The following is a 10,601-nucleotide window of genomic DNA, read 5'->3' on the forward strand; positions in this document are numbered from 1 at the left end:
GCCACCCTGTCCACGCCGCGGCCTGCCAACGCATCCAGGACCACCTCCCTAACCTTTCCTCAATAAACTGTTCATCATTTCACATCTGCCTCCAGCTGCTCTTGGGTTCAGCTACTCTCCACATGTGACAGAATGGAGAGACAGAAGAATTAATGTTATCTATTTCAATACAAAACAACAAACAAATACCACTGATGTCTTCTGTTGCAAATTAGATTTCTCGTGTAATATTACATTTTGTTTATTGCAGATTCAGTGTTTAAGCAAAATTTAAGTTTGTTGTCATATAACTCCTCCTTGAGTCGTCACCTTATCGTGGTGGAGGGGTTTGTGTGTCCCAATGATCCGAGGAACTAAGTTGTCTGGGGCTTTATGGCCCTGACAGGGTCACCCATGGCAAACAGGTCCTAGGTGAGGGACCAGACAAAGCACGGCTCAAAGACCCCTTATGATGACGACAAACAATGGACTCAGGTTTCCCTTGCCCGGACGCGGGTCACCGGGGTCCCCCTCTGGGGCCAGGCCTGGAGGTGGGGCTCGAAGCCGAGCGCCTGGTGGCCGGGCACAGCCCGAAAGGGTGACGTGGGTCCCCCTTCCCATGGGCTCACCACCTGTGGGAGGGGCCATAGGGGTCGGGAGAAGTGCAAGCTGGGCGGTGGCCGAAGGCAGGGACCTTGGCGATCCAATCCCCGGCGACAGAAGCTGGCTCTAGGGACGTGGAATGTCACCTCTCTGGTGATCTCATCCGGGAGGAACTCAGAGTAGAGCCGCTGCTCCTCCACATCGAGAGGAGCCAGATGAGGTGGCTGGGGCATCTGATTCGGATGCCTCCCGGACGCCTCCCAGGTGAGGTGTTCCCGGCACATCCCATCGGGAGGAGACCCCGGGGACGACCCAGGACAGGTTGGAGGGACTGCGTCTTTCGGCTGGCCTGGGAGCGCCTCGGGATCCCCCCGGAAGGGCTGGATGAGGTGGCTGGGGAGAGGGAAGTCTGGGCATCCCTGCTGGAGCTACTGCCCCCGCGACCCGACCTCGGATAAGCGGTAGAAAATGGATGGATGGATGGAGGATATATGTAAACATGAATGAAGCCTAAACATCAGATACTGTAATCTTTGGTGAGTCTGTGGTGACATCTTGTGTTAAAATAAAAAATAAAGACATTGTAGATGTATGACGTTCTTACAGTTGCTTTCCCACAGCCCTTAACTATTCACGCGAACCTGGAGGAAGTGTTTAGACCTGTTTTGCTGAATTCTGAAGTAGAGTGCATATAGGGGCATAAAATAAAGCTTAATATTGACTTCAGGTACAAGCCCAATTCCAATGAAGTTGGGACGTTGTGTTAAACATAAATAATAACAGAATACAATCATTTGCAAATCATGTTCGACCTATATTTAATTGAATACTCTACAGAGACAAGCTATTTAATGTTCAAACTGATCAACTTTATTGTTTTTAGCAAATAATCATTAACTTGGAATTTTATGGCTGCAACACGTGCCAAAAAACTGGGACAGGGTCATGTTTTCCACTGCGTTACATCACCTTTTCTTTTAACAACATTCAATAAACGTTTGGGAACTGAGGACACTAATTGTTGAAGCTTTGTCGGTGGAATTCTTTCCCATTCTTGCTTCATGTACAGCTTCGGCTGTTCAACAGTCTGGGGTCTCCGTTGTCGTATTTTACGCTTCATAATGCGCCACACATTTTCAATGGGAGACAGGTCTGGACTGCAAGCAGGCCAGTCTAGTACCCACACTCTCTTACTCCGAAGGCATGCTGTTGTAACAGGTGCAGTATGTGGTTTGGCATTGTCTTGCTGAAATAAGCAGGGGCGTCCATGAAAAAGACATTGCTTGGATGGCAGCATTTGTTTCTCCAAAACCTGTATGTACCGTTCAGCATTAATGGTGCCTTCACAGATGTGTAAGTTACCCATGCCATTGGCCCCATACCATCACAGATGGTAGGGTTAGGACTTTTGAACTTTGCATCCATAACAGTCCGGATGGTTCTTTTCCTCTTTGGCCCGGAGGACACGACGTCCACAATTTCCAAAAACAATTTGAAATGTGGAGTCGTCAGACCACAGACCACTTTTCCACTTCGCATCGGTCCATCTTAGATGAGCTCGGGCCCAGAGAAGCCGGCGGCGTTTCTGGGTGTTGTTGATAAATGGCTTTTGCTTTGCATAGTAGAGTTTCAATTTACACTTACGGATGTAGCGCCGAACATTTCTGAAGTGTTCCTGAGCCCATGTGGTGATATCCATTACACATTGATGTCACGAGCATTCAATGATGGTTTTCGGCCTTGCTGCTTACATGCAGTGATTTCTTGAGATTATCTGAACCTTTTGATGATATTAAGGACCGTAGATGATGAAATCCGGTGGGCGACTGGTTAGAGCGTCGGCCTCACAGTTCTGAGGACCCCGGTTCAATCCCCGGCCCCGCCTGTGTGGTATTTGCATGTTCTCCCCGTGCCGTCTCCGGTTTCCTCCCACATCCCAAAAACATGCATTAATTGGAAGCTCTAAATTGCCCGTAGGCATGACTGTGAGTGCGAATGGTTGTTTGTTTCTATGTGCCCTGCGATTGGCTGGCAACCAGTTCAGGGTGTACCCCGCCTCCTAGGCTCCAGCACGCCCGCGACCCTAGTGAGGAGAAGCGGCTCAGAAAATGGATGGATGATGAAATCCCTAAATTCCTTGCAATTGTACGTTGAGGAACATTGTCCTTAAACTGTTGGACTATTTTCTCACACACTTGTTGACAAAGAGGTGAACCTCGCCCCATCTTTGCTTGTGAATGACTGAGCAATTCAGGGAAGCAATCGTGTCACCCACCTGTTCCCAATGAGCCTGTTCACCTGTGGGATGTTCCAAACAGGTGTTGGATGAGCATTCCTCCACTTTCTCCGTCTTTTTTGCCACCTGTCCCAGCTTTTTGGGAATGTGTTGCAGCCATCAAATTCTAAGTTAATGATTATTTGCTAAAAACAATCGAGTTTATCAGTTTGAACATTAAATATCTTGTCTTTGTCGTGTCTTCAATGAAATATAGGTTGAACATGATTTGCAAATCATTGTATTCTGTTTTGATTTATGTTTAACACAACGTCCCAACTTCATTGAAATTGGGGTTGTAGTTTCATCCCTGAAAAAATAGACTTTTTTTTTTATTTACTAGAAAGTCAATTGTGGTTTTATCTAATTACAGGGTGACACCATGATGCGTTACAGAGAATGGGATATCAGATCGATAGGAAGCTCTGCTTTCAGTTGCTTTAATTTACTCTTGGGACCCCATCCAGTGCTGAGGTAAAACTGGAGTACCGATCAGCGTCTGGTCTTACTTTGATGAGAGCCTCCAGCTCCTCTGGGGACACACAGGGGTGTTTTTGCAGGAACGCTGCCTTCTCTGCTGTGATAGTGATCTTCTGGTTGTTTTCAAATGGCTGCTCTAGTGCTTGGAACACTAGTCCTCCTGCCACCAAGTAGGCCACTACCACCACGAAAACTGCCAGCACCGTCTTCAGTTTCATCATGGTAAAAGGAGCTGAGCCATCAACTACTGCCTCCATGCTGGCCACCATGCTCGTGGGCCGGGAGATTGACAGTCGGGGCAAAGAGCAGCCCATCGGGTTTTGCATGGTAGCCACGCTGGCGTGCACAAGGCTGGATTGAAGCATACCTGGCTGCATCATTTTGGGTGGGACCAGGTTAGTCTGAACAGCCACTGAAAGAAAAAAAGAAAACAAATATTTTAAACTTTCCGACATGATCCACGTGGGCTTAATTTTACATTTCATGTATGTCAATGGATGGACAGAAGATGTGCCAAACAACTCGATATATGATATGGTTGCACCAGTCCCTGGAACAAGAATTGCTTTGGCCTCTATCGATGTGACCCTGATTCAGCTATGAATGTGGCAACCCAACTGATGAATCAAAACAAATCACAAGTCAAACATTTTCAGAGATCCCAGCTGACTCTGGGCGAGAGGCGGGATACACCCTGAACTGGTCACCAGCCAATCGCAGGGCACATATAAACAAACAATCATTTACACTCACGGGAAATTTAGAGTCTTCAATTAACCGACCGTGCGTGCTTTTGGGATGTGGGAGGAAAGCGGAGTACCCGGAGAAAACCCAAGTAGGCACGGGGAGAACATGCAAACTCCACCAAGTTTGTTAAATTTGCTAGTTTGCCGGTGGCACTGCAAGGATGTCAAGCGGACTGCAGATGTTTTGCTAGCTGCTGTAAACCTGACTGCTGCATCAAGACTATGAAAAGTCAACTCTTTATGTCTTATTTATAAGAACTTCCACAAAACAATACCACCCTTTACCTGCCTTAAAACAAATCCATACAGTAACTGTCCTATGATACAATATATTTGTTCTCACACCAAGGAAATTGTCTAAAAACATGCAAGCAAGTGCTTTATATTTCACACTTCAACTCAATAGGGGGGTAGCATTTTACCTAAAAAAAAAAAATCTAATCAAATCAAAATGCAAAAGAAAAAATACTCCCGCAGACAGACCACCCGAATCGCTGTCGCTTTGGATCCTAACCCTAACCCTAGGATCACTGACACAAAATGCGTTCCCTTTCAGATCACTTGACCGTCCTGAGCTTATCCTGCCTTTTGGTCGCCGAGCGTTACACACACCAGGCGAAGAGCTCCCGAAAAAATGGATAGGGCCAGGCTTTTTCATGGTTGGACCTTTTTTTTTTTTTAAGCGAGAGTGACTCACTACCACCTCTACAGGATCATAATACGAATCCGGAGATACCTGCCCAGCTAACAATCTATCCCTTAAAAAGAAATTCAATGAATCATCAGTTCTCCTACTAATTGGGTTTCCTTCATTTGGTAACCTCATTAAAATGCAGTAGTATAGGCAGCATGTTGCTGAATATCACACCGAGACCACACCGGCCTGTTGACTGTGTCAGAACTGCAGCGTAAAGTGTTGATTGCGCCCGTGATCCCGAAACGATAGCGGTCTATCTACTTTCCGTCTTTCCTATTGCGCTAATGATATGGAGAATTCTGACCACTCTGCCACATCAGCGACACCGACCGCTGTTGTTCGATGACTCCAAGTTACGTAAGCAGTCCGTTACAATGCACCGACCGAGTACGGCGCGCGTGAGCCGCAACGTTCACATCTTTCCCAAACAGACTGCCGGTTTCGAATCATATTGAGAGAAAACAGGTAGAAATGAATCAAACCAGTTTCACCTTTCCCGGACAGATATTAGTCATGTTATAGTATAGCTATATTATCAGAGCCTGCCACTGAGTACACATGTGGTCGATGCTGTGATGGGACGTGACACGCATGCAAGATTTGAGGAGGATCTGCCCAGAGCGAATGAGGTAATGCGAAAAACACAACAACAGTGGAAATCCCGCCACTGCGCCACGCTTAAGCTACAGGTTTTCCAAGAGCAACCGCTTCCCCACAAATGAAATGCTGCATTTTTCATGAGCAAACCTCCTGGATTCCCGGTTCAAGAAAAATACAAAAAATAAATCCATAAATACAAATGCTGATAGGAGGGAGGCTATCAAGATTGCATGCAATAAGGCAATGAGGCAGAACTTCACAATGCAGCATTCAGTGGAAGTAAGTTAAGATCAACTTGAAGCAAAACCAGCAAAATCACTTTGGGGGACTTTGTGTCAGCGCACGGATAAACAGAACGATGAATTGACAGTCGAACCTGGTGACGGGCTGCTCCCGGGTTTTCTTGGATTCTCACTCGGAAATTTCATCTTGGTTGTCCAGGCTGACGACGCTTCTATCGGTAAAATGGATATTTCTTGAATGTCTCGGAGCCCTTGCGGTCTTCTGCGTTGCCTTTAACCGAATAATAACCCATCGTCGACGCGCGAGAGTCTGCTGCTGCTGCTGCTGCTGCGGTGACTGGCAGGCTCCTCTTCGTCTTCTTCACTACGGCGCACACCTACTGCATCAGCATCAGCATCAGCATCGGCATCGGCGGCGGCGAACAACGTGAGGGCGCCATCGAGGACGTGACGCTTACATTTTCACGTACGTCGTGATGACACTAAACCCGCACTGCATGGTGAGGTCGCCACATGCAGATTGTACCGAGTAACAACGCCGTCTAGCGTCGCAGCGGCGTGCGTAGATAGCACCAGGGTCTCAGATGGTCAAAACGTCCCTCCCCTTGAGGGAAGGAGAGGGTTGGCACACATCAAGTCAAATGGCGCATGCCAAGCGTTGCCACACAAGGTTGAAAACATCGCCTGATTGCCGCAGACGAGTTGTCACACGTTGTGCGTCAGAAACACGTGCGTGTGCGTGGGCGCGGGTGGGCGGGGCAGGCAGAGACGTAAACACAAACGTAGAATAACCATGATAGTCTCATACGTTTGCAAAACATATGAATGAATGAATTTCGGACGGGTGATTCTAGGATCGGAGGTTGAGGAGTGCGGATAGTTTGACGAGACATTTGTACATTTCAAAGCCGTTTGATTCGTGAAAGAGAGAAAAGTGCGACTAAAGCATCCAATCTGAAAACGCTTATTTAAATGTTAAGCCACATCAAATTTTGTAAATTGGATGTATAAAACAAACGCATTGTAATCCTACTAAGACATTGGATACGGCAGCACATTTTAAAAGGGGGAAAACACATTTTATCATATAGGTTCTAACTCTCTGTGTGTCCTGAACATTTGAATGATCTTCAATGAATCATGAAAAATGAAATTAGAGGCGGCGGCACGGTGGCCGACCGGTTAGAGCGTCACAACTGCGAGGCGGATGTGCTAACCGGTCGTCCACCGTGCCGCCGCCTCTAATTTCATTTTTCATGATTCATTGAAGATCATTCAAATGTTCAGGACACACAGAGAGAGAGAGAGCACGGTACCGGCTACCAGAAGGGAGCAGCTGAAAGCTGCTGAGATTCATCAGCAGCGATCTTACCCGCCCTCTTTCTGACCTTGGCCCCCATACAGGCCATTGATTGACAGTTTTACTGGCGTGTTAAACACGCAAGGCATTGTGGGTTATTTATTCATACCGATGTGCGCGGTCATAAATCGGTCACGGAGGGTAAGGACTGACTCACTAAAGGACTTACAATACTTATCTTAAATAATATTTACCCATGAAAAGTGAAAACTTTCAACTTGGTCTGGAGACTGGACTGTGAGCTGGTGGAACGCGTTGCGCGGCTGACGTCGCGCGGTAAGAAAAAAAAGTTTTCTCTCTTTTCGCATTAAAATGACTGTGGTGGGAGCAATGGGGTGTGTGTGTGTGTGTGTGTACTTTTTTTGGTACTTTGGATACGTGATATTCCTGCCACTTGGCACATGCTGAAAGTAACTATAAAGTTACATTACAACATGCTGGCAATTTTTTGACTTGAGTTCGTTGTCACTCACTGTAGCCGTCACGCCACGCTGCACTATTTGCAGATCTGTTGTTGACCAATACTGGCCACTCATGTGCCTGAGTAGCATCTGCTCCATTTGCACACTGACTGAGGAGTATCTGCAACATTTGCACAATCGACATTGTCCCAGATGATCGCGCTACTCGTCACTTTAAACCGCATACACTCCTTGAAGTCTCGGCGCCGTTTGCACAATGCTCACTGCACCTGGACTATTGCAATATTCGTCATTCCAACTGCTCTAAGTGCTAGAGAAGTCTGCATCTTTTTGCACAATTGTCCAAAAAAAAAAATGTACCGGCATTACCAGATAACTAGCAAACCTTTATTGCTCAGTGACTGTTTTTCTCAATGTCTTTCTGTCTCCAACGTGTTCTCTGTCAATTGACTGTCTGTTGTCGTACTAGAGCCGCTCCGACTACCCGAGACAAATTCCTTGTGTGTTTTTTTGGACATACTTGGCAAATAAAGATGATTCTGATTCTGACTTTTTTCCTAACTGAGTTACTTTTGAAATCAAGTAATCAGCAAAGTAACTAAGTTATTTGTTCACCGTAACTGTGGCGACACTGTCCTTAGCTGCCTCAGGAAAAACATTCCACTGTGTGCCCTCTTGATCATGGAGGAGGTATTTACCTCCTATTTGAGGTTGCATGCTATTGGGGTGCCTAGGAATTTGATTGACTCCACAACCTGGACAACAGAGCTATTAATGGTTCGGGGTAGTAGAGAGGAGGAGGCTCGGCTGAAGTCCATCAGCATTTCCACTGTCTTTTTGGAGTCGAGTTCCAGATTATTTTCGGCGCACCACACAGCCATCTTGCCGGACTTATTGGTGGAAGTGCAGTCATTGGTGTGTAGTGAGTGGAGAAATGGTGACAGCACACACCTCTGAGGTGCTCCGATGTTGGTGGGGCAAGGAGCAGCACAGCAGCACTATGTCGTCACTAAATGCAACAGTGTGGGCACACGCTTAGTTTGGAACAAAACAAACATAATTTAGCCTGAAAACACGCAGAACAGCCCAAAGTAGCTGAATAGCAGACAGTGCTAGCGGCAGACTTTCCAGTCAGCTATCCTGCAAACTACCAACTCATTCTGCACAGGCTTGATATGCCGATTGCCAATTCTATCGCCTGCCCATGACCACAGCAACAATAAAACAAACAGCAAGGACGAGAACGAAGGGTATAAACGTCGGTGCCAAGGTACGTCGCACAATCCCATTGTGTGTAACAAATGTTTTGAGCGCCACACTCGACCTTGCAGCTCAACTAAAGTAGTAATAAAACTATCAATCAATCAGTCAAACTGTATGGAGTACAGAGCTGCAGGGGGAGCCCCATATGGCGACAGAGGACCCCATTAGGACCATGGCCACGGTCAACCACAGCTCTCAGTCCAGAGGGCTCCCTCTGTGGAAACGGTGAAAGATAAGAAAATAATCATGAACATACTTAAAAAAACATATATAAACCTAATGTTCAATAAAGCCTATAAATAGATCAAATCAAAAAAATACGACATTACAAACTTTTAAAATAAAATCAAAGGTAAAAGGAAATTCAAAACAGTTGTAATGTACTTTAAAAGGTCAATTAAATATGAGTTGAAAGCTATGTTAAAGAGGTGGGTCTTGAACCTGTTCTTAAAAACGTGAATTTTCTTTGTGGCCCTGAGGTACTCCAGCAAGGGTATGTACAGACTTACCATAAAAGTTCTGTTGGTGAGGCAGGCTAAGAATTAGTGCCAGAGAGGCCAAACAGGTATTTTGCCCGGAGAAAAGCCACGCAGGCACGGGGATAACATGCAAACTCCACACAGGCGGGGCCGGGGATTGAACCCGGGTCCTCAGAACTGTGAGGCAGACGCTCTAACCAGTCGTCCACCATTCCGCGCACCCCATATTGACAGGAAAAAAAAACCAAACATAATTGTTGAAATTTTTGCTGATTTATTAAGAAAAACACCTTGATAACCCCACTCCACACTGCCTTGCTGTGAGGCGCCACCCACAGGCGTTGAGAGGAACTGGAAGCTCCAACCCGTGGACTCTCCTTTAATGTTTGTTAACGGAAGATAAAATGTCCGTCTTGATATCTTACAAACTCTGTCGAAATATTCCAAATGTATGCCTTGGTGTCTGTGTCACTATTGTCAGTTTTACAGGTCCTCTGCAAGATTTTGAAAGCTCTTCCTCGTGATTTGAAATCAAACAGTACGAAATGTTGTCTTGAACAACAAGCAACCCATCTGCCATGACCAAAGTTTAAAGAATGATTCTATGCGTGAGAGTACAAAGTTGGGAGTGTTTTAGATTAATAAGATTTTAAACCCAGTTGATCAAATTTGTACACAAGATTCAGGCTGATGGGTGTGCTCGGCAATCCCTCTCGCCCATGCCCCGCCTCTGGGGTTTTCAACTCTCAACTCACACCTTCTCCCGCTTGTCTTGTGTTTTTTTCCCCCCATCTCCTCTTACCTTGTTGGCAGCTCGCCAGCCTGGCTGGCCATCGGCCACCCCTCCCCCGTTGACCCCTTCTTTTGTGCGGGCACACGGCTTGGTAACCGCGAGCCAGGATAGAACCGACATGGGTTTCCAGCCTAACCGTGGTCCTTCGCTAAGCGATCAGAGCCGCTACTACGAAGGTACCGAGTACGCTCCCAGCCAAGCGGGATCGCTCTGAAATTGCCAGCGAGCCACAAAAAGAGGCATGAAGAGAGATGTCCGGTTCTCCCAAGAAGGCGTGATGACCAGCCGTTTATCTTCTCCCGCCTGTTTTATTTTGGTTTTTTATTTTTCAAGATCTTTTTTTTTTTTCCTGTGCCATCTTGTCCAACCACCGCACGAAGAGCGATACGGCCCCAATGTTGCTGGTGAAATTCATTTGCATGACTCCCTAACATCCTGGCCTTGTGGGCTGACAAATGGGCAATCTCTCAGGCACTGTTTGACATCCTACGACTTAAGCATCCTGACCTTCAATTGACGCTGGAAACGCTTCGCTTTCCCGTTAACACACTGCCACCGTCTGCCGTCAATGCAGTGGGCGTATGCGCCCTAAACCTGGCCAATGGAACCATCGCTCGTTAACTCACTGCTTCCAACTAGTCCCCAATTTGCCTCATAAAACT

General features: G+C 46.6%; 1 protein-coding gene across 1 annotated transcript in view; it reads right to left on the reverse strand.

Moving 5' to 3' along the window:
- Positions 1–6,329, reverse strand: part of LOC133468660 (potassium channel subfamily K member 10-like) — a 29,155-nt gene extending 22,826 nt beyond the window's left edge. The window contains exons 1-2 of the mRNA XM_061754840.1: positions 5,757–6,329; positions 3,367–3,749 (exon numbers count right to left, since the gene is read on the reverse strand). Coding sequence (XP_061610824.1) covers positions 3,367–3,749; positions 5,757–5,808 — 435 coding nt within the window. The 5' untranslated portion in view covers positions 5,809–6,329. The remainder of the gene's footprint in view (positions 1–3,366; positions 3,750–5,756) is intronic.
- Between the last annotated feature and the right edge of the window lie 4,272 nt (positions 6,330–10,601).

The sequence above is a fragment of the Phyllopteryx taeniolatus genome, chromosome 18 (genome assembly GCF_024500385.1).
Source record: "Phyllopteryx taeniolatus isolate TA_2022b chromosome 18, UOR_Ptae_1.2, whole genome shotgun sequence".
NCBI lineage: Eukaryota > Metazoa > Chordata > Actinopteri > Syngnathiformes > Syngnathidae > Phyllopteryx > Phyllopteryx taeniolatus.